A 24,161-nucleotide genomic window follows, 5' to 3' on the forward strand; every position below is an offset into this window, starting at 1 on the left:
AAAGATTTCTTCACATTGTTGTTTTCTTTATTCAGTAACTACAAATTCATGTCAAGGGATTGCTTTTCATTTGTCTACAACTTTGGGGTGGAAAAACAATGCCTGAATACCGGTAAGCAATAAACTACATAGTAGCTTTGTTTAGTCATTTTCTCAAATAAAGCAAATTCATAGGCTTGAGATGTACTGTTGTATCCGATATGATTTGTAGGCTATGTACTGTATACATCTTATGCAAGTTAATGAGCAACACATTGTATAACAAACTAGAATTGCATAGTGTGACAAGTGGCTGTCTCGTCAAGACAGATGGTTAGTTACTTCCAGTCTGTAAAAAATAATGTTTAGTAGAACAATGGAACCAACTGTTGAACAAACAAGCTTTATGAAAAAATTGGAACACATTGCAAAAACTTCCGTCAGAACAAAATAACATGAATTGGTTATTTGCCATGAATAGGTCTAATTCACTGCAGACCGTCATCCCTCATGAAGCTTCTAAAACAGAGCTAATGTACAGAGCAGACTGGTAAACAGTAAGTCAGTAGGTTTAGTGGAGTAGCATTATGTACAGCTTACAAACTGCAGGGAGTAGAGGATGCATTGACTTTCACAGCCATATTAGGGACTGGTTTCTCAGTTGAGGTTTTCCCACACTGCTGTACTGTGCCTGGCTCAGTCTGCAGCAGCCTATTAGAACCCCTTGTGGGAAAGTTACCCCCCTTAAAGAAACTCACAAGTACTGCCAGGAAAAGACTGGAAAGAGAGACAAAGGGAAAACAGATGAGAGTAATAAAGACCACTGTCTCCATTATCTCAACAGATGCGTTGCAGTTTGGCTTCACTCTCCCCCCTAGGTTCCTCTTTGGGGCTGCGCTTCCTTGATGATTTCTCCTCCCCCTCTTTGTCTTCAAGGGATTCTGTAGCATTCTTGAAGGGCTCTGCCCCAGAGTCAACACTGTCCAGCTCAGGGACCGATGATTCCTCATTCTTCCCAGCCACCAAACATGAATCACCTGATATTGGTACCAAGTCCCCTGGGTCAGGGCCCATCTGAACCACCACCATGGTCAATGCTTCTTCCTCCCTCTCTATCCTCGTTTCAGTCTGTTCCTCCTCAAAGAGGGTCATCTCCCCAGGGTGAGTGGCTATCTCACCAACCAGGCTGACTGTGAGCTCTGTGTGGCCGTTGACGGGCGTTGTTCTCTCAGCCTGCCGTAGAAGCTCTGTCCTCAGGGAGGCGAGCTGGGTGTGGATGAGAGTGCGGTGTTGCATCTCCAGACTCTTCACCTGCCAAACAGAAAGACAGGCATCATCAGTGGTCAAAGAGTCTCATAAGCCCTATTTGCACGGAACTAGTATTGCTAGAGAACGTTGATTATGTAATTATTACCCTAATGTCTGTTATTCAAGAGGACGATTCAGACGGAATTCATTTTCCAAACTGCCCCCTGTAATTATATTTTTTTTCAAAAAAAAGTTATGACAGAAGCCTGGATTTTTTTTTCTTCTAGGAGTGAAGATATTGCAACAAGTCCACATGATAACATGGCTACACTGATAACTCAAGCTTGGTTCCCATTTTTATAGTGTCACCATAATATTTGAATTGAGGAAGTGTGATCATATTTTCATTATGATATTTTAGCAATCCGCAGTAGAATACATCCTAAATGCCCCCAAGCCTTCAGATGTGAGCCAAACAGCACACTTGCACTTGATATGTGTTGTTAGGCTATGAATAGAAAGTGAACTTGTAATTTCCAAACATTTAGCTCAGTTTTATGCTGCTTTGCGATCTGTTAACAGCAATGTTGCTTTTAATGTAGTTTTTTTATGATGCACTTGGCAATGTTCAATTCCTTCGCATAAAAACAAACAAAAACATTCACTGTGAAAGTTGATACATGTAGGTCCTTCATATAAAGGCTATCCACAGCACTTCGTTCAATTTATAGAATCAGTTATGGTTTACTTGCTCAAACCGCGAGCAACACCTGTCAAACTCAGAAATATTTCTCAAAACACAGGGATGTCAATTTGCACTAATATTGTCAGAGGACTTTGGAGTTTGCCAAAAAACAAGTTATTCTATCTGAAATATTTACTCTTCTGCCATGTAAAATTACTGACAGATTCGGGAAGAGACTAAAATGACAGATGTGGTGTATTGTGCTCGTGCACTTAATTATATTACCCAACCTCCCCCAGTAAAACTAATCCCGTCCGAATAGGGCTTTATGCCATCTAACGACTGAATGGCCTGTCAGTGATGTTCAGTAGATTTATAAAAGGATGGCTCCAGGGAAGCTACATGTATATTGGTATACAAGCATTTTAAACGAGAAACCACTTTGCTTCAGTGGGCAATAAGGCCCTTTGACATTCCAGCTCGTGAATACTATTGAAGCCCAGTAATTTTTACTAACAATACAGAATATGCATAGCTCTGTAGATTTTCAAAAGGCTCTTCTAAGAGGCTTTACGTGTTGTTTTTAATCTGGCATGTGATCTTGAGAATATTGAATAACAGGGGTTGGAACCGGTCCAGGAAACTAGGGCTGTCCCGAACCAAAAGAATAAGTGGTCGACCAAGAGTTTCTGTTCTATCGACCAATCGATTGGTCTACATTTTGTCTTTTTTCATATTGACACATCCTATGTATTTGAATCAAATCAACTATATTCACTGAGCTTGTCTGATGCATGGTTTGATTAAATAATCAAAACACACAAATGACTAGAGGGAGTCCAACCAGCAATTTATTGGATTGTGACGGGCCGGGTTCAGTCTTGCTGTGCTGTGTAAGAACAAAATAAAAACAGGGAGTGACAGTGACTAGCACCCATTGTCTCGCTCTCCTCCCTGCTGCAGCGACCACCACAGAACATCAAAAGTGTTTATCGCGCTGTCCGTGTTTCTGAAGCTGCAACTTAATTACAGCCATCTCTGACTGAAAAGTTCAGTCAGATGACAAAGCAGGCAACACTACTGAGCAGGAAATGCACATCTCTCCTCCCAGAAGTTCAGTCAAGTATCTGCAGTGAAAGAGCACTCAAAATCACTTGTCAATTGTGAAAGACTTATGCCCAGACTCTCTCGCACACTTTACACACACACACACCTTATTATAACACTAATAGTGATACAAAGAATAGTACCTGCAGGGCTCCAGTAGTGCCTCCAGCTTCTGCAGTTTCTCCAGTTCAGCTGTGGTTGGCATGGTTTTCGGTTGGTTGTTGGTGATCTCTGTGGTTGTTGGTTTCTGTGGACACGAGTTACCAATTCCAGAGTGGAATTCCATCTTGTTGTGTGATTCCTTCAGTCCATTTGCTGATGTCCTAGCTCTGCAGCATTTGGTGGGCTGTGTTTGAAATGGCTAAAAAAAATTTGCCATTTAGCTATGGCATTGTCAAACCCTCTTCTGTAGGGACACTGATGAGACTGTGCGCGATGCAGGGCAGGTGTTCAAAAAGGCATATGTCTGGCAGCTGCAATCATGTTCCGTGCACGGTCTATGCAAACTGTGGTAACTTTGTTTTCAATGTTCCACTGCTTTGCTAGAGCCACTAAATGCCCGGCGCACATTTCAGCATAGTGCCTCTTGTCTTCACTACAGCCAGAGCATGTGAATGCAGTTTCCATTGATGTGGTGAGCAGTATCCCAGGTAGTTGTGGTTACTGACCGAGTTCCAGTGGTCTCCCGTGAGTTTCAACTCCTCCGCTTTCATAGCCCTCTCCCTTTCATACAGCTTGTGTATTTTTGTAACAACGGTGGCTTTCGAGGGTAACTCATACGTTGTCGTTCGATGCTATCCCTCAAGCCTTCGTCCTCCACATTGTGGACTTGCCTGCAAGCTGTAGCTATCCACTTGGCTATTTCTTGTGTTAGCTTGCTGCTTGTCGACAGGCCTCCGGCGCGCACACCCTTCTAGCTTAGCCTGCCGAAGATGTTCTCCATTGCTACTAGTAACTTTACTTGTATTGCCGGCGTCAACAGTAGGTTTTGCTTGTAAATGAAAACGATGACTCGTATTTTGGTGATAAACAAATTCAGCCCTGCAGTAGATGCAAATTACTTTGGTTTTATCACCTGGGAGTGATTTGAAATTGAATTGGCCATTTAAAAGCCCCTTACTAGCATTATCCATTATTCAGTCATACAAGTAGCTAGCAAGTAAAGTGTTTGTCAAACTAGCGCATCGGCTGCCAGGGCTTGAATTTGAACTATGGATGGTTCAGGGAGTAAAACTAAGAAAATGCGTTAATGGCGTCAATTCATGGCATTAAAAAAATGTAAGCATTAACCTTTCTAGGGTCGGTGCAGTATCCTGAATTTCCGCCTGTGACGTGCCCCTGTTACTCAGGCCCAGAAGGTTGGATATACATATAATTGGTAGAATTGGATAGAAAACACTGAAGTTTCTAAAACTGTTAAAATCATGTCTGAGTATGACAGAACTGATATAGCAGGTGAAAACGGGAGGAAAATCGATCCGGAATTATTATTTTTTTGAGCTTGGAATGACTTCCAATGCAATGCTATTGAAAGATCTAATTTCCACCTCCCAGATTGCAGTTCCTATGGCTTCCACTAGATGTCAAGTCTTTATACAAGGTTTTAGGCTCGTTTTAAAAAAAATTGTATTTGTAGTCATTCCAAGTTGAGCGCCAGGGCAAAAGTAGTCTTTTTGCGCACGTGAACGTGGGCGCGCTCTTTGTTCTTTTCCTTTGCTATTGAACATAGTAATCTCGGTCTGAAATATTATTGTTTATTTTTTAAATTTATTTATTTATTTTTACCCCCCTTTCTCCCCAATTTCGTGGTATCAAATGTTTAGTGGTTAAATGTCTTGTCTCATCGCTACAACTCCCGTATGGGCTCGGGAGAGATGAAGGTTGAGAGCCACGCGTCCTCCGAAACACAACCCAACCAAGCCGCACTGCTTCTTAACACAGAGCTCATCCAACCTGGAAGCCAGCCGCACCAATGTGTCGGAGGAAACACCGTACACCTAGTGACCTAGTCAGCGTGCACTGCGCCCGGCCTGCCACAGGAGTCGCTAGTGCGTGATGAGACAAGGATATCCCTACCGGCCAAACCCTCCTTAACCCGGACGACGCTAGGCCAATTGTGCGTCGCCCCATGGAACTCCCGGTCGCAGAGCCTAGGCTCGAACCCAGAGTCTCCGGTGGCACAGCGATGCAGTGCCTTAGACCACTGTGCCACCGGGAAGGCATATTATAGTTTATTTACATATTAGACAACCTGAGTATTAATAAAAAATCATTGTTTGACTCATTTGGATGAACTTTGCTGGTAACTTTTTGGAATCCTTTATATGCATGTTGAAGGACTGGATTATTGAATTCAATGGCGCCAACTAAACTGTGTTTTTGGGATATAAAGAAGGACTTTATCGAACAAAATGACCATTCATTGTGTATCTGGGATCCTTGGGATTGCAAACAGAGGAAGATCTTCAAAAGTAAGTGATTTATTTTATCGCCATTTATGATTGTGTCGCCAGTGATGGTTTGAAAGATATGTTGACATGGGGCGCTGTCCTCCGACAATCAAATGCTATGCTTTCACCGCAAAGCCTTTTTGAAATCTGACAATGCAGTTAGATTACCAAGATTCTAAGCTAAAGAATCATGCATGACACTTGTATTTTCATGAATGTTTAATATTATGGTTTTGTATTTTGAACTTGGCGCGCTCCGATTTCAACGGATGTTGTTGAATTTGATCCCTAAATACTAGAGAACGTTGGTTATGTAATTATTACTCCAGAACGTCCGTTATTCCACGGGATTCATTTTATCCAAACTGCAACCTGTAATTCTTTATTCTTTTTACTTCAATAAATTGACAAGATAAAGCATTTCAACATGTCCAGGTCCTAGGGCCACACTGATAACTCAAGCTTGGTTCCCAAGTTTCTAAACCATCTTTCCTATAGTGTTGCCATAATATTTAAATTAAGGAAGTGTGATTATAATCATTAGAATATTTTAGGGTTCCGCAGTACGTCCTAAATGCCCTCCAGCCTTCAGATGTGAGCTAAACCGTGCAATTGCACTTGAGATGCATTTTAAGGCTATGGATGAAAAAGTTAACTCATCATTTCCAAATGTTTAGGTCAGTTCTGTGCTGCTGCTTTGCGATCTATTAACAGCAAGGATGCACAATATTTTTGAATGATGCAATTGGCAATATTCAATTCATACACAAAACATTCACTGTGCAAGTTGATACATGTAGGCCCTTCATATAAAGGCTATGCGCAGCACTTAGTTCAATTTATCAGATCAGTTGTTGCTTTATCAAACTGCGAGCAACACATGTCAAACTCAGAGATTTCTCTCAACACAGGGATGTCAATTTGGATGGGACTAAAATGACAGATGTGGTGTTTTGTGCTTGTGCACATAATTACATAACCCCACCTCCCCCAGTAAAACTATTCCTGTCCGAATACTGCACAATAGGGCCTGACCTATAACATTACATAATCACATCAATAAATTGGTTAAAACAAACTCTGAAAACAGTAGATAGCACTACTGGGTGATCTGAAAAGTAATAGTCGATCGAGCAATAATAAAATAATTAAGGTTGCAAAGGATCGGAAACATGACTGTAAATTTCCAGAATTTTTCTTCATGGGAAGTTAAGCCCTGGAATTTTGCTTAAATTTATTTTAAAAAGTTAACAGTGCACCTTTTTTTGTTGGATACACAAGGCCATTCTAGGTCTTGTGACATATTTTGGTTAGACTAGCCCCAATTCAATGGAATTGCAACCGTCTGCATGCACAGCTGATTCTCAAGATCTTGCGCGCTAATGAGATACTATTGAGCCCACACTACTACACTGTCTGAGCCAAGGACTACTACATGCTTTCTGGTAAGTTTTGATTACAATATTGGGTGGGGTGAATATATTTTATATGACATACAATATTTTTTGTTAACTAGTAAATAGTAGCCTACAGCAAAGTGTGTTTAAATCATTTCTAACTTGTTAACAATTTCTGCTGGTTTGTTTTAGCTTGCTTGAGCCTGCTAACTAAGGAGTGTTAATTCACCTATTTCCATACATGTTTCATTTTAAAACATTTATCTTACAAAGGAGTTGTTTAATCAAACTGCTTAACCTATTTATCTATACATGGAATTGTATTTTGGGTTTTTTTAACGCATTTTTTCCCTTAATCTCTACAGGAAAATTCCACGGGCACTATCTGATGTGTGGAGACATTTCACTGCAGCTAATGTAGAAGGAAAAGCTGTGTACATTTGCAAATACTGTGCCAAATCTTGTGAAGTGGGCAACAAAGATGCAGAATCATCAGAATCTGATGCTCACAGCCAATGTGTATTGGAAGAGATTTCTGAATGTTCTTCGCCCAGCATACACCTCTCCAACTAGCTTTATCTACTAATTTGCTGGATGCAGAGTTCAACAGAGTTAAAGTGAAGGTCAAGCGAATCATAGAGAAAGCAGACTATTGTAATCATCTCTGATGGGTGGTCGAATGTTCGTGGGCAAGGAATAATTAACTACATCATCTCCACCCATCAACCAGTATTCTACAAGAGCACAGACAAGGGACAGACTCACCGGTCTCTACATTGCAGATGAGCTGAAGTGAGTCAATGACCTTTGACCACAGAAGGTATTTGCACTGGTGACATACAATGCGGTGAACATTAAGGCTGCTTGGTCTAAAGTGGAAGAATCCTACCCTCACATCACACCCATTGGCTGTGCTGCACATGCATCGAATCTGCTCCTCAAGGACATCATGCCACTGAAAACAATACACTCTACAAGAGAGTCAAGGAAATGGTTAGGTATGTGAAGGGTCATCAAGTTATAGCAGCAATCTACCTCACCAAGCAAAGTGAGAAAAATAAGAGAACCACATTGAAGCTGCCCAGCAACACCTTTTGGGGTGGTGTTCTCATCATGTTTGACAGTCTCCTTGAGGGGAAGGAGGCTCTCCAAGAAATGGCCATATCACAGTCTGCCAATATGGACAGCCCCATCAAGAGGATCCTCCTGGATTATGTATTGTGGGAGAGTGGTAAGCAGCCTGAAACCAACAGGGCCTATGGTAGCCATTGCATGGCTTGAGGGAGACAATGCCATCCTGTGTGATGTTCAGACTCTGCTTGCAGATGTAAGAGAAAAAATCTGTACTGCCCTGCTCACTTCACTGTTGCTCCAAGCAGAGGAAACTGCAGTTCTGAAATACATAAAAAAGGGTGAAGACATCTGCCTGAAGCCCATGCACACCACAGCGTACATGTAGGACCCCAAGTATGCTGGCAAGAGCATCCTGTCTGGTGCAGAGATCAACAGGGCCTATGGTGTCATCACTACGGGTCTCGCCACCTTGGCCTGGATGAGGCCAAGGTCTGGCGAAGTACAGTTCCAAGCAAGGGCTTTAGGATGGAGATGCAATATGGCAGTTGTGCCAACATATCTCATCAGCCACCTGGTGGAAGGGACTTTGTGGATCTGAGGCTCTTTCCCCTGTTGCCTCCATCATCCTCCAAATCCCATCAACATCAGCCGCCTCAGAGTGCAATTGGTCCTTGTTTGGGAACACACACAGACCAAAGCACGCAACAGGCTGACCAATACACGGGTTGAAAAATTGGTGTCCATCCGGGCAAATTTGAGCCTGACAACGAGCCATCCTCAACAAGGTTGGAAAGTGACAGTGAAGAATAGGCCCCAGAGTCTGATGTTCAAGAGGTGGACATTGAGGAGGTCCAGGGAGAAGACATGGAAGCCTGAGAGGAAGACAACCAATGCTTTAGTTTCTAGACTATCAATTTTACAGATGTATGTTGAAAATGTTTTTGGGAGATGCGATGGATAATTTGATATTCCCTTTTGTTTTTCAGTGAAATAATCCCATGTGAAGAGTCAACTCATTTAATTAAAGTTCACTTTGGTGACTAAATTGTTTTTTAATTTCTATCTGAACGATTTAATCACTTGCAGTTATGTCTACTTATGATAAGGTAAAAAGGTTTGTTTGTCTCCATATGATATGGTAAATATATCCAATGCAAAAAAACATCTACATTTAAACATTATTTATTTGCATATATTTCCAGTAATTCCCATATACTCCCACAGAAAGTTTCCACCTCTGAATATTACCCAAAATGTGCAACCCTAATAATAATAATACTTTGCAAAAATGTTTATTTTCAATATGTAGAAACAATGAGAATAGAAAGGTTCAGAACTTTTCTGAAACATCACAGCAGTTGAAAAGGATAGGTCAAATAGAAATCCAATATGGATGGTGTTAAGAGATAGATGGGTAGAATGGAGCTGAAGGTTGGGACTAATAACAAGATAACTAATGTAAAACATATGGTGTCCAAAAAACATATATAGATTTTTGTGAAACTTCTGTGAAAGAGCACAGTTTGAAAGATATGGCAAATAGAAATCAAACCGGATGGACATCATAAATAGATGGGACAGGTTGAGGAAGGACAGGAGTAAAAACAAAGGAAATAGATCTACTGTAAAATAGACTGTCCATAAAATGTATAAGCTGTAAGTAGAGGTCTAAGCATTGTTGTTCACTAGTTCACCCCAATTAGGGGAGGTAGGGTTAGAAAGTTAAAGGAATATACACATAGTCAAAAGTTTAGACACCTATTAATTCCAGTTTTTCTTTATTTTTACTATTTCAGAGTTACCAGCCTCAGAAATAAATCACTGACAGTGTCACCAGCAAAGCCCCCCCACACACAAACACACCTCCTCCATGCTTCACGGTGGGAACCACACATGTGGAGGTCATCCGTTCACCTACCCTGTGTCTCACAAAGACACGGCAGTTGGAACAAAAAAAATCTCACATTTGGACTCATCATACCGAAGGACAGATTTCCACCAGTCTAATGTAGATTGCTTGTGTTTCCTGGCCATAGTTGGTTGAGAGAATGCCAATAGTGTGCAAAGCTGTCAAGGCAAAGGGTGGCTACTTTGAAGAATCGCAAATATATTTTGATTTGTTTAACACTTTATTTGGTTACTACATGATTCCATGTGTTATTAGTAAAAAATAAAATAAAAACTAGAATGAGTAGGTGTCCAAACTTTTGACTGGTACTGTATATAATATATATATATATATATATATATATATATATAGGATTTGAAGTGATGCAGACAATTACATTGATGGAAGCTACAATATTAAAGCTGATCTACCCCCCCCTCCAAAAAATAAAAAAGTATATATTTTTTAATCTCAAAACCGTAACACATGCGACAGCAAAATGGATGCAGAGGATGTGACAAATAAACCTCAAAACGGGAGAATATTTACAGATTGCTCAGGAGTTAAAGGGAATGTCAGATGTGTGGAATGAATGTGACTAGTTGTGGAAAATACTACAGATCAAGAAAAATAAGGTAAGAAGAAAGTGCTGAGTGCATATTATGTGTGCCAAACAGGTGCTGTATAGATTGCAATATAATTTTTCTGACCGTTTGGAACAATGTTAACACTAAATAATGTATAAGAGTACCAGAGCCTGTTGTAACATTTTTTGTTAAGTCTTTATTACAGCAAAGACTAAAAACATTCACACTAATTTGTGAATGCAATTTCTGAAATGGAACAGTTTATTTATTGCTTAAGCTAATTATTCAGGGATCGCTTTATTTTAAAACTAAAATGCTTGATTGCATTTCAAATCATGAATGACTCATATGCTGTGTGATGACATGAACAAATGAATGGTTGATTGATACAGTAGCCTATATATTGACATACAGGCCTAAGTTACAGTATTAAGACTAAACAGGATGTGCTCTGAGGCCTACAGCTCAATGGTGGTCATACAAGGCTGCTATACTAAGCCTACTAATGACATTTATTATTCTAATAAGAAGATGATCAAGAAAAAGGAGCATTATTATTATTATTATAATAATAAATATTATTTTTCAGGCAATTTGGAACAGTGTAAACATACATTTGAAATAATACCAGAGGCTGTTCCAACGACAAAAAGTGTAAAGCCTTTATTACAGTAAAGCAAAGATTAAAAACAGCCCAATTGTGAAATTGCTTACTTGACATGTCATTGCTTGAGGCGACATCAGTAGGCTATTAAATAAACGCGGTCTTATTTCTGTAGATATATTGCGGTTTTATAAAGCCAGGCACATTTAACAGTTAGGCTATTGATTATATACCTAATTAAGTTTGGGCTTCCCCTCTCCACACTTTTCTTAGATAACAAGGCAAGGGCTGTTCTCATCTCCTCATTCTGCTGATGCCTCCACGACATTGCACCAACTGTCAGAGCAGCTCACAGATTACTGCACCTGTACATAGCCCACCTACAATTTAGCCCCAACAACTACCTCTTTCCCTACTGTATTTATTTTATTTATTTATTTTTGCTCCTTTGCATCCCATTATTTTTATTTCTACTTTGCACATTCTTCCACTGCAAATCTACCATTCCAGTGTTTTACTTGCTATATTATATTTACTTTGCCACCATGGCCTTTTTTTTTTGCCTTTACCTCCCTTATCTCACCTCATTTGCTCACATCGTATATAGACTTGTTTATACTGTATTATTGACTATGTTTGTTTTACTCCATGTGTAACTCTGTTGTTGTATGTGTCGAACTGCTTTGCTTTATCTTGGCCAGGTCGCAATTGTAAATGAGAACTTGTTCTCAACTAGCCTACCTGGTTAAATAAAGGTGAAATAAAAAAATAAATTGTTCTCAACACCAATATGGTGGATAACGGTGCTATTATCCACATAGCAACATGGTCTAGGAAAAGGTGCCAATTCAACAGCACACTAATGTGTTTCAGAAGCAGGGACAGCGACCGCTATCCAACGAGGGAGAAAGCGCATTTGTTTTTAAATAATATTATTTTTATTAGTGTTGCACCATTGCTCTTATGTAATATAACCATATACAATTTCAGTAGCACGTGTCTTAGACTGATGGACTGTGCATACCCACAATGAATCAGTCCACTCAGCATGAATTAGACAGGTGTCTTGTACACCATGATAGATCTATATATTTTTTTGCTACTGCTCGACTAAAGAAATCTCGGTCAACCAACAGCCTATCGACCAACCAATCAACCAGTTGACTAAATGGGGTCAGCCCTACTAGAAACAGAACCGAAAACCAGAAAATATTGAACATTTTAAAGGAACAGAAACAAAAGTGATCCATACTGTTCAGGAACAGAACTGTTATTTTAAAAGCATGGGAACTGGTTATTAACATTATTTTACATTCCAGTCATTTTTTCTAGTCCCACAAAAAACACAACAAAAAACCTATGCAAACCCTCACTCTGTCACTCAGAAACTTTTCCAGTGTTTGCCTGCAAACTGAAAATCTTTGCCAGTGTGTATGTGTTTAGGCTACCTGCCCCTACAGGCTACTGTACTGACGTTACAATCGTGATTCAGAAGATATTAGCAAAAGAATGGATGAACTTTTCCAATGCTAGATAAGGATACCATAGGCCTATCACGTTGTATTTAACAACAAAAAGGTAAGACATGTCTTTAATTCTGGTACCGCTCTGCACACACAAGCTTGTTAGCTTGCTAGCTAGCTCAAAGGACATTAAAGTTCCGTCATAGAAGCCACTCTTCCGTTATTATAATTATGTGGACCTAAGTCAGAAAATGCATGTGATAAGATGCCCAGCACTTCAAGCCTCTTCCTTAACCCACTCTCGATCTCTCCCCAACCGCAACATTTCAGTTGCATCGTGTGCCATAGGCTACACTAGTCTGTCCATCATGCATGTAAACAACTAGCTTGCCTGCTCTAGCCGCACTGATTGGTGATGTAATTTAATGAGCTAAATATAAAAAAAAACTTGATTTCATAGGTTGAAAAGGGAATGAAATAAAACTGTACTTTTTTGGTTTATTTTGCTGGTCGGAACAGTGGAACGGAACAATTTTTTGGGGGGGGTTCTGTTCAGAACGAAACAATTGGAAAATAATTTCAGTTCTAACCCCCATTTAACAGTCACTTAGGATCATCACTACAGTAGCAGTTACAGGCGTCCACTCACCAGCTGATCGATTCTCTGCTGGCTGTTCTCTGCAGAGCGGTATAGCTTTAGCTCCTCAAACATCTTGATGTTGGCCTGCACCACACTGGCCACCTGGGGGCACCTCAGCACAGGGGAGACAACATGGCCATGTCAGAATGGTCTGTTTTCCATTCCGCCAAGAATGTCAAATACAGAAAAGGTGGAGGACTTACTAGAAGAGACATAAGGTAAGCGCTTTAACTCCCATCTACCCTTCACACAAATAGACATTTTTAGAAGATCCACATACAAATCAGTTTCCTCCGCCAAAAAATAAAGTTCTCCTGATAAGTTAACCATGTCTGCTGCTCCATACCGTGGTCAGTGTGCCTGCTGATCGAGATTGCGTATCCTTTCCCCGGTCAATTGCTGAATGATTATGGCCTATACGATTTTGAAATCCATCTTTCACATGAGTGTTTTGCTGCATTTATTGAGTGACTCCCACAACTCTTAAATTTCCACACTTTTTGCCCCAGTTAAACACTCATAAACATTAGTGCAAAGCCAGGAAAGGGGGAGTGTTGAAAACCATGGGTGTTTTGCCATTTACTAACATTGTGTGCCTGGAGTCTATAATTGTAAGCAACTCTGCCTTCAGCCTTCTGTCAGTGTCTACCCTCAAGTCTCTGGCCAGCCAGTGCACGCACACGTATGGTTTGCTTCTGGGTGCCAAAAATACCTGTTCCTGAACGAGGTCAAAGAATCTCGGCATCTCTACCTCCATCCACCTCTCCAATCGGCCTCTCCTGCCGCTAAACATGTTAAAAATTAACACATCTATTCTTCACACAGACACAAATTATGACAAGTTCATCATACAAATAAGTTTATCTTTCACAAAAAGACATCACGTTAGGTTACCCATTTTTGTACCTGGTGGTCTTTGAGATGCTGTATGTCTGCCCTCAGTCTCCTCGCCTTGCCTCCCCTGCTGCCACTAAACATGTTAAAAATGATCTAATATCTATCCTTCACACAAAGTTCACCATACAAAGCATCTTAGCCTACACAAAAAAGCTATCTTGTTTTGATAACCTTTCTTTGAGGTTACATACTGTGTGCTGGTCAGTGTACTTGGTCTTAGAGTCTGTATCTCAGCTGACAAGTCTGCTGTTAGTGTACCTGTTCGTTAAGTCTGTGGATCTCTGCCCTTAGCCTCTTCTCCATGGCATCCTTCTCCTGCCGCAAGGTCACATTTTGCTGGTGGAGCTCCAGCAGATGCTTCTCTATATGTAGGGCCTGCTCCAGACTCTCCCCGCCCTGCAATAGACAACCACAGGTACACCAAGGTTAGTATCATGACATGAAGGGGGATAGAGGGGTAACAGAGGTTAGCATTAGGGCATGCAGGCTGCTTGCATAAAAGTATGTAGATTGATGAGGGTTGTAATTAATATTGGTAAGAAAAACATTGGATGTGAGAACTTACTAAAGCACAGTATTAGCAAGATAACTCAATGGAGACACCTGTTCAGAGATAATACTGGCCGCCTCCTCGTAAATCAGGTTGCCTCCCTGTCCATCTGGGTCCATGAGAACCAGTGTCTGGGTCTGGTCCAGGGTATGCTGGGAAGGCCCCACCTCCTCTTCGGCCGCCACTAGGATCCCGTTGTTCACGCTGCTGTCCTTCAACCAGAGCAGGCACCAATCACCATACAATGACCAGACACAAGTTACTTGACATATACACCTCCTGTGCTGGGCTTGAGATGAACCTTTTTAACACTGGTGACACTACCGCTATAGAAGATTCAGCGACACCGATATAAACTTTGATAGCACAAGCAACAGAGCATGTTTTACAGATCACACAATACAACATGACATATACACTTTTCCACATACACTTCACAATATCAACCCACCACAACGCTCTCTACTTGGGATGTGCATCTATCCCTTTCAAGACAATTTTATAGATAGATGCTGATACAGGAACGATACGTTTTAGTTTGAAATGATTCGGTTTGATGCGATAAAATTCGACACTGATATTTGTTATATTTGATATTTGTTGCAAAAACATTAATTTTCATTTCTAAATTCAAATCTGCTACTGATGGCGCACATGAGCTTGATCTGCTTGACATTTGAACCTGGGACAGATGCGTAACGGTGAATTGTTACATCCCTACTATCCACATTTACCCACCACAAATCATGAGACATATATGAAACCTTGGGTTCCACAGTGAGCAGAGTCTCCGTGTTGGCTGTGTTGAGGATTGGCTGCGCCATGATAGTCCCCATGTCTCCGCCCTCCACCCCAGAGCCCGTACACACTTCCAGCCCTCCATAGGCTTTAGGGTGGGCCTCCGGACTCTGGTCATAATACTGTCGGCTGTTCACCTCCTGAATGCACAAGGAGGGGGATTGTGAGAGATCTGTCTTGGTCCGCATTCACAAAGATTCTCAGAGTGGGCGAGCTAATCAAGTATTAGAATTCAGGACTCTTATTGACTATGATTTAAAAGGCTAAAATTCATCCTAGATCAGCACTCCTACTCTATTTTTGTATATATGGAGAATAAGTGCCCTGTCTGTTTACTCTTTATTCTCACAGTGTTCAATGGTGAATGTATGTTCAATTACAGTAGTTTGGTGGTAGTACCTGTGTGACCTGTATCTGGAAGGTGGTGTGGGGGTTCCGGAAGTGGGTTTTATAGTGTTTGATGGCCTCGTCTCGGCGGTTGAAGCCATTTCGGCAGCGGTAGCAGTGCCAGTGTGCCCCCTTGAACCTCTTCTCCCCTTTGATGGTGCCCACGATCTCACAGTGGTTGCAGCATCGAAGCACTTTTAGGCCTGAAGGGAAGACAAAAAGCTTGCTGTAAAGTTGTAGGCCTGATTATTTATTTAATCAATAAAAGAGCCTGCCTGATGAAGACAGCTTGGCTGTCGAAACGTTGGTAATTACATTTTTGCATCTGAGCTCCTAGAGTGTGCGGCTCTTTTATTTTCAAGTTTTCTACTCCGCTAGCCAGCACCTCGTCTTAATAGGTGTGCGTTTCTTTTTCTTCTAGATGATTATTTCTTTAAACATTTAATTGATTTGAGTGAAATATCTCTCACTGAAACCTTTTGGAAAAGTCACACTACAACTGAATCTAGCATCTGATGTGTACTTTTATGTATACGTGTTGAAAAGCCTCTCACCAGCAAAGTCGATGCCCTTGTCAACATGTTTAATGCGGTAATGAGCCCGTAGGATAAGAGGGTCATGATAGGCCTCGACCACAGTGCAGAGAGGACAGTGCATATGAGTGCCCTTGTCCTTGCCTGAGCAGTTGTCGTCCTGACACAACACTGGGTTGTAGGTGTGCTCTGTGCCCCTGATCCGCACCGAAGGGTGGGCCTGAAACAGCAAGGCAATGAGATTCAGGTAGACTGAGGATAACTGTTGCAAGTTAATCCTCATACAATTTTCATTTTAACAACATATTTACTGTAGTTAGTAGCTATATTATTTGAATCACTAGATACATACTGAGCTGAATGACAACAATAATGTTCCATTAGGTGCTTTAGTTGTTTATACATTTCTGCTAGAAGATTATTTGCTTTCAACTAGTGGTAAATAGGTGCCTTAGACTGAAGGTCGACCCATGCATGAAATAAACTACTGAGCATATCCCCTCAGGCCTCACGTCAAGTTTCCACACCATTTTATCTTAGCCATTTGAACATTACATAATTATCTATCTAGCTACAGTGCAGACTACTTAAGGGCATTTGTTTGGACATTAAAACGGAGCAATCAGCAGTTGTTACATCCATCTTTCGACATAAATTAATGATATGTACCCATTGATTCCTGCAGAACATAACTTAAACTAAGCTCATGAGGCATTTCTAACTTTCGTTCCCCATCATAACTCAAAATAAGCCTTTTTACTACAATGTTTGTAAACAAAGTAAATGTAAACAATCACTATATAGTCTCAAAACAATGCCAAAACGATCATTTTGATTTCATCATGGATCGTCAGTCCTTGCATTCATAGCTGTCTATGCATTTGAGAGTGGTTACATTTATCTAGATCTATCCCCCAGTTTTTGTTATCGAAACTGGGGCGGGGTCCCGGCTTTGTTTTTGTTTCTACTGCTTGTTGACACTTTAAATAGCTTTTACAGGCGCTAGTTTGGATGCGTGTAGCAGTTCCAGCTAGCTAGCTAACGTTTTAGCTAGATAAAGACTGTCCATCCATAATGTGGCCTTCAAGACTAGACTTGAGACGCTTTAGAAATGTGACTGATCAATCGACATACTTACAATAAAAGCCGACATTTTATCTGCTGAAGCTGGAACTTTTTTTGAAACACATTCAGGTAAAGTTATCGGTTAATTTTGGTTCAAACAAGCGAGCCAAATCGCATGTTGTGAAGTGTTGTGTGTTGTTCGTCATCTGTGCACTCGTTTTGCTTGCAATGGCGGCGACGGTGTAAGTGCTTACGTTGACAGAGCGTGGCGTAGTTTTTTTTCGGTCGTTTTTTTATACAATAAACAAAGAGCATGGAGAGTTTCTAAACCCAGAGGCGCAACATAGCGAGACTTGCGAGATCACTTGCGAAACAGACCAAGCAGGCCTGGGTTAGGGGTTTGAGAAGACAATGAGATAAGTCAAAAATGATTCCTTAGTTGTACATTTTCTTGAAATCTAAAGGCACTACCTAGATTCGATCCAATGTAATAAGTAGCTGAACATGCCATTACTCCAGCCTTGTGAAAATTACAAACTGACACGTTTACATTTTTGTGATTTGATTTGACGGCTTGCACATGCGCAATTCGACGCGAGACGACCGTTAGACCCGATTACGTGTTTCTGCGCATTAGTTTAGCTAGCCAAGGTGGCCTACAAGCGTGATGGGGGATTTCTATTGGAGAAGCAGTTTCTATACGTCTTTATACTAAACCATCTTTGTATAGAGCGTTCCAGTTTGTAGTCCTAAACCCCGGAAATGAGATACCTCTGGTTCGTTCAGCTATCCCTATGGAGAAAATTAATGGGCAAAGAATAGTGTTTTCGAATAAACGCTAAGGTCTGAGGTTAACACAGGCTTAGGAGACCTTATACGTGTTGTTCTATAAGATAATAGCAGTCAGTTAACATAACCTTTATGAATTATAAAGCCTATGTGCTTTTTTTATTTACATAAATTCTTCAGAATTCACAAAAACTGACGTTAGCTGATGCAGATTATCTCGTAAAACAAAACGTTTTAGGTCTTGCAAGCCTGTTTTTGCCACATACCTTATTTTCTGCGTTTATCCAAAATCACTTCAAAACACCATTCATTTTCACCATAGAACCCCACAGAGGTTCCGTCATAATGCCCATAAAACCTAGCGGTCACGGAAATGGTTCCAATCGTTTTTTCACCGTGAATTTTTCCTATTGCAGATTTTAGAAGCACTTCAAATATAGATAAGCATCAACTAGTGGGTCTTGCGACAGGTATATAGTGAGGGGCAACTTACCGGTTTGGTTAGGGCCAGCATTATAAATAAAATGTATCCTGTGTCTGTGATTGTAGCTATTAAGTAAAGTTTGAGCATTTTAGCAATACAATGTGTTCTGTACAGGTGTCAACATTCTACAAGGAATAATCAATGATATAATCATTAACCAGATTACCCTGGATATCAGACTTAGATAAGTGATAACAGTTCTAGAAGGTTGTCATTGATGAGAATGAATCTAAAAATCTACTGACATATTCACATTCAGAGTTTTTACATGTATTGTTAAGACATCCAGAGACACATTTTCAATATCACAGTATTTACTTTTTTAGGAGTGGTCTGTTATAAAGCAGTAGTTCCCAACATTTTTTCTGTTACTGTAACACCAATTGAATTGTGCTCTGCCTGGAGCACCCCTGAAGTATTACCTCATGTGCATGTTTCACCAGTACCCCCTGTGGATAGGCCAAGTACCCTCAGGGGTCCTGTACATGTACCTGGCTGTGAACCACTGTCTTAAAGCTATATGCATTCTTAATTTGCATGATCCTTCCCAGTGCTAAAATCCCAAGGTATCAATTAAAAGTTTATGGAAAAACTGCACTAGTCCTCATATAAAAAGTATAGAAAAGTACTGATCCCATTATCTTGTATATGTGTATGGTTGTTGTTTCAATGTTGTTTTTATATAGCCAATGTTGTCCGACACAGGATCACCGCTTAATTTTAAGAATGTGAAATGTCAAAATAATAGCAGAGAGAAGGATTTATTTCAGCTTTAATTTCTTTCATCACATTCCCAGTGGATCAGAAGTTTACATACACTCAATAAGTATTTGGTAGCATTGCCTTTAAATTGTTTAACTTGTGTCAAACGCTGCAGGGGGCTTTCCACAAGCTTCCCACAATAAGTTGGGTGAATTTTGGCCCATTCCTCCTGACAGAGCTGGTGTAACTGAGTCAGGTTTGTAGACCTCCTTGCTCGCACAAGCTTTTTCAGTTCTGCCTACATATTTTTCTATGGGATTGAGGTCAGGGCTTTGTGATAGCCACTCCAATACCTTGACTTTGTTGTTCTTAAGCCATTTTGCCACAACTTTGGAAGTATGCTTGGGGTCATTGTCCATTTGGAAGACCCATTTGCGACCAAGCTTTAACTGATGTGGATACAGTGCCTTGCGAAAGTATTCGGCCCCCTTGAACTTTGCGACCTTTTGCCACATTTCAGGCTTCAAACATAAAGATATAAAACTGTATTTTTTTGTGAAGAATCAACAACAAGTGGGACACAATCATGAAGTGGAACGACATTTATTGGATATTTCAAACTTTTTTAACAACTCTTTTAACAACTTTAACAATGACAAATAGATCCTTCATTTCGTCCAGCATACAGCAATCGATTTTGGAAGAGAGACAAAGGACATCGTTTTCTTGAGTAGCTGCTATTGAATACAGATCGCCCAGTAATCAATTTGATCGCTTATTAACGTTTACAAATACCTAAAGTTGGGTTACAAAAGTAGGTTGAAGTGTTTTGTCAAAGAATATAGGCAACTTATATAATTTTTTAAAATGACATTGCGTGTTGGAAGGGAGCTTTTTTCCTGAACCAGACAGGCTATACAAATGGATATTTTGGGCATACATGGACGGATTTAATCGGGAAAAAGACCCAATTGGGATGTTTATGGAACATATAGGAGTGCCAACAAAGAATATCATCAAAGGTAATGAATGTTTTATATTTTATTTCTGCGTTTTGTGTAGCGCCGGCTACGCTAATTATTTTGTTTACGTCCCCTTCAGGTATATTGGGGTGTTGCATGCTATCAGATAATAGCTTCTCATGCTTTCGCCGGAAAGCATTTTAAAAATCTGACTTGGCTAGATTCACAACGAGTGTAGCCTTAATTCAATACCCTGCATGTGTGTTTTAATGAACGTTTGAGTTTTAACGAGTACATTTAGCATTTAGCGTAGCGCATTTGCATTTCCAGGTGTCTAGATGAGACATCTGCGTTATGGATGCAGGGGCAGTATTGAGTAGCTTGGATGAAAGGTGCCCAGAGGTGCCCAGAGTAAACGGCCTGCTCCTCAGTCTCAGTTGCTAATATATGCATATTATTAGTATTGGATAGAAAATACTCTGAAGTTTCTAAAACTGTTTGAATGATGTCTGTGAGTATAACAGAAATCATATGGCAGGCAAAAACCTGAGAAGAAATCCAAACAAGAAGTGAGAAATCTGAGGTTGGTCGATTTTCAACCCAAGCCCTACTGAATTCACAGTGGGATATGAATGAAGTTGCACTTCCAAGGGCTTCCACTAGATGTCAACCGTCTTTAGAAACTTGAATGAGGCTTCTACTGTGTTGTGGGCCTGAATAAGAGCTGAATGAGTCAGGTTACTGGCAGAGAGCCATTTCCTGGTCATGCGCATTCCACATGATATCGACCTGCGTTCCATTGCTTCTGTAGACACGAAGGAATTCTCCGGTTGGAACTTTACTTTGAATATTTATGATAACAACACCCTAAAGATTGATTTTAAACTTAGTTTGACAAGTTTCTTCGACCGGTAATATAACTTTTTGAAGTTTTTGTCCGACGTTCGGCTGGACCTGCACGAGCGTTTGGATATGTGTACCTAACGCCCTAACAAAAGTAGCTACTTGGACATAAATAATGGACATTATCTAACAAATCAAGCATTTATTGTAGAACTAGGATTTCTGGGAGTGCATTCTGATGAAGATCATCAAAGGTAAGGGAATATTTAAAATGTGATTTCTGGTTTCTGTTGACTCCAACATGGCGGAAAATTGTATTTATTTTCTGAGTGCCTTCTCAGATTATTGCATGGTTTGCTTTTTCCGTAAAGTTTTTTTGAAATCTGACACAGCGGTTGCATTAAGGAGAGGTATATCTATAATTCCATGTGTATAACTTGTCTTATCATCTACATTTATGATGAGTATTTCTGTTGAATCGATGTGGCTATGCAAAATCACTGGATGTTTTTGGAGCTAGTGAACGTAACGCTGCAATGTAAACTCCGATTTTTTTATGTAAATATGAACTTTATCAAACAAAACATACATGTATTGTGTAACATGAAGTCCTATGAGTGTCATTTGATGAAGATCATAAAGGTTAGTGATTAATTTTATCTCTATTTGTGCTTTTTGTGACTCTCTTTGGCTGGAAAAATGGCTGTGTTTTTCTGTGGCTTGCTGGTGACCTAACATAATAGTTTGTGGTGCTTTCGCTGTAAAGCCTATTTGAAATCGGACACTGTGGTGGGATTAACAACAAGATTACCTTTAAAACGGTATAAGATACATGTATGTTTGAGGAATGTTCATTATGAGATTTCTGTTTGGCACACTGCTGTTGGCTGTTGTCATCCCGTTAATAACTAGAGAGAGAGAGTGTATCTAAGGATTGGAGAGCCATCTGCTAAGGGTGGCGTTGAAAATCATGCACTGCTTCTTGTGGGGGAGCCTGAAGATGTTCTGCATGTCACACCTCAGGTCTAAAACATGGGAAATGGGTAGACAAAAGTCAAAACCTACAAATTAATTATTGTACACGATATTGTATCATATTTGATGAGTTACTGACCTGTCTGTCCACAGGCTCAATCTGCTGTAGTCTCTACAACTGGATTCTCACTCATGGATCACACTGGCACAGGATGTCCATGCACCTGATGGCCTGAGGGATGCACTCATTTGGTCAGTGGTGGGTCTTTTTCAATGCAGTATCACCATCTTAATCTGGACAGAACATGCATTTAAATGGCCTATTCGCGAGATTTACTTGTCATTTCAAAAGGCATAGGCTAGGCCTACTAAAATCTGCGTTTATGATTGTAATTCAACTTTGCCATGGTTTGGTTAGCTAAATGTAGGTAGCCTATTGTCCCTGATAGCCTACAGTAGCCTAGGCTATGTGAAATGAACGATTTAGTAGCGTGCTTAGTTCAAATTGACTGACTCATTTATTTAACATTAATAGCAAGGCGATTTTGAGGTAAGAAGTGCTTCTGTTACTCAATAGCCTGCTAGAAGATGCTACTGAGGATTTAAATCACTGAATAATATATTAATTATATGGATATGAACTTAATAGGCATATGCTTGTCAACAACAGCCAGTACTTTTTTACCTGTAGCCTAATCTGCCAGACTGTTACCTTCAATCTAATGCATTCTAGCAACAGCTGATCACCATTTGCGATAGAACCGTGACCATGATCACAATTGATAACTTCCAATTCAATTAACTAAACATGGTCATTAATAACTGTATAATAACGCAAGGCTACAACAACAATAAACTGAAGTTATGGGCTATTTATTTAATCCGTTTGCCAGCTCCAGGCACAAATTGATTTGCAATGACTCCAGTGATATCACCATTTCAGCATATTTATTGTATCAAATGGTAGGCTACAGTAGCCTGCATATAAATTAATGGGCTACTTAAAACCTGTTGAATCTAGGGGTCATTTTTTTTATTTTTTAGAAAAATAAGGTTCCCAAAGTAAACGGGCTATTTTTCAGGACCAGAAAATAGAATATGCATATAATTGACAGTTTACGATAGAAAACACTCTAAAGTTTCCAAAACTGTAAAGATATTGTCTGAGTATAACATAACTGATATTGCAGGCAAAAGAATGAGAAAAATCCAATCAGAAACGCAGCGGTTTCTAAATAAGAGTCCCTTCCTATGCTTCCCTATTGAGCAGTGAATGGGATATCAACGAGATATCAATGGCTTCCTTAATGTGTCTATTATCACAAGACATAGTTTCAGGCTTTTATTTTGAAAAATGAGCCTGAGCGACAACATTGCGTCAGTGTCCACCTGATGGCTCTGTGTATTTCTCGCGCAAAAGACAGAGGTAGCCATTTTTCCACCGGTTTTACTGAAAAAAGCTCTGTCCCGGTTGATATGTTATCGAATAGATATTTGAGGATTGATTATAAACAACTTTTGGCATGTTTCTGTCGATATTATGGAGCTAATTTGGAATATTTTTTGGCGTTGTCGTAACCGCAGGTTCCGGTCGTTTTCTCAGCCAAACGTGAAGAACTAACGGAGTTATTTTTGGCTACAAGAAATAATTTTTCTGGAAAAAATGAACTTTTGCTATCTAACTGGGAGTCTCGTGAGTGAAAACATCCGAAGCTCATCAAAGGTAAACTATTTAATTTGATTGCTTTTCTGATTTGCGTGACCAGATTGCCTGCTGCTAGCTAGGCATAATGCTATGCTAGGCTATCGATAAACTTACACAAATGCTTGTCTTGCTTTGGCTGTAAAGCATATTTTCAAAATCTGAGATGACAGGGTGATTAACAAAAGGCTAAGCTGTGTTTGAATATATTTCACTTGTGATTTCATGAATATGAATATTTTCTAGTAAGATTTTTTGTCCGTTGCGTTAAGCTACTTAGTGTCAGTTGATGACAATTCTCCCGGATCCGGGATGGGTAGTTACAATGGCCAACAGATGTATCACTCTCCAC

General features: G+C 40.1%; 1 protein-coding gene and 1 pseudogene across 19 annotated transcripts; both read right to left on the minus strand.

Moving 5' to 3' along the window:
- Positions 1-5: 5 nt before the first annotated feature.
- zgc:193801 (uncharacterized) lies at positions 6-18,494 on the minus strand. Of its 19 annotated transcripts, none has more exons than XR_016495936.1 (10): positions 17,426-17,875; positions 16,309-16,507; positions 15,767-15,957; positions 15,308-15,507; positions 14,623-14,776; positions 14,278-14,415; positions 14,029-14,092; positions 13,835-13,907; positions 13,132-13,234; positions 6-1,290 (listed from the first exon to the last, which is right to left on the minus strand). XR_016495936.1 is itself a non-coding variant. In XM_090234286.1 (8 exons), exons 5-8 carry the CDS (start codon positions 14,686-14,688, stop codon positions 817-819), a joined length of 771 nt encoding a protein of 256 aa, XP_090090412.1. In that variant the 5' UTR covers positions 14,689-14,781; positions 15,308-15,507; positions 15,767-15,957; positions 16,309-16,507; positions 18,408-18,494; the 3' UTR covers positions 6-816. The 19 variants fall into 19 exon arrangements, 6 of the variants coding, with proteins under 6 accessions (XP_090090412.1, XP_090090409.1, XP_021457892.2 ...); XR_016495940.1 differs by having other exon boundaries at positions 14,623-14,781; positions 15,334-15,507; positions 17,426-17,624; XR_016495938.1 differs by having other exon boundaries at positions 14,623-14,773; positions 17,426-17,624.
- LOC149983210 (uncharacterized) lies at positions 2,832-4,152 on the minus strand (annotated as a pseudogene).
- Positions 18,495-24,161: the final 5,667 nt, after the last annotated feature.

The sequence above is a fragment of the Oncorhynchus mykiss genome, chromosome 5 (genome assembly GCF_057628025.1).
Source record: "Oncorhynchus mykiss isolate SJ-2025 chromosome 5, ASM5762802v1, whole genome shotgun sequence".
Classification (NCBI taxonomy): domain Eukaryota; kingdom Metazoa; phylum Chordata; class Actinopteri; order Salmoniformes; family Salmonidae; genus Oncorhynchus; species Oncorhynchus mykiss.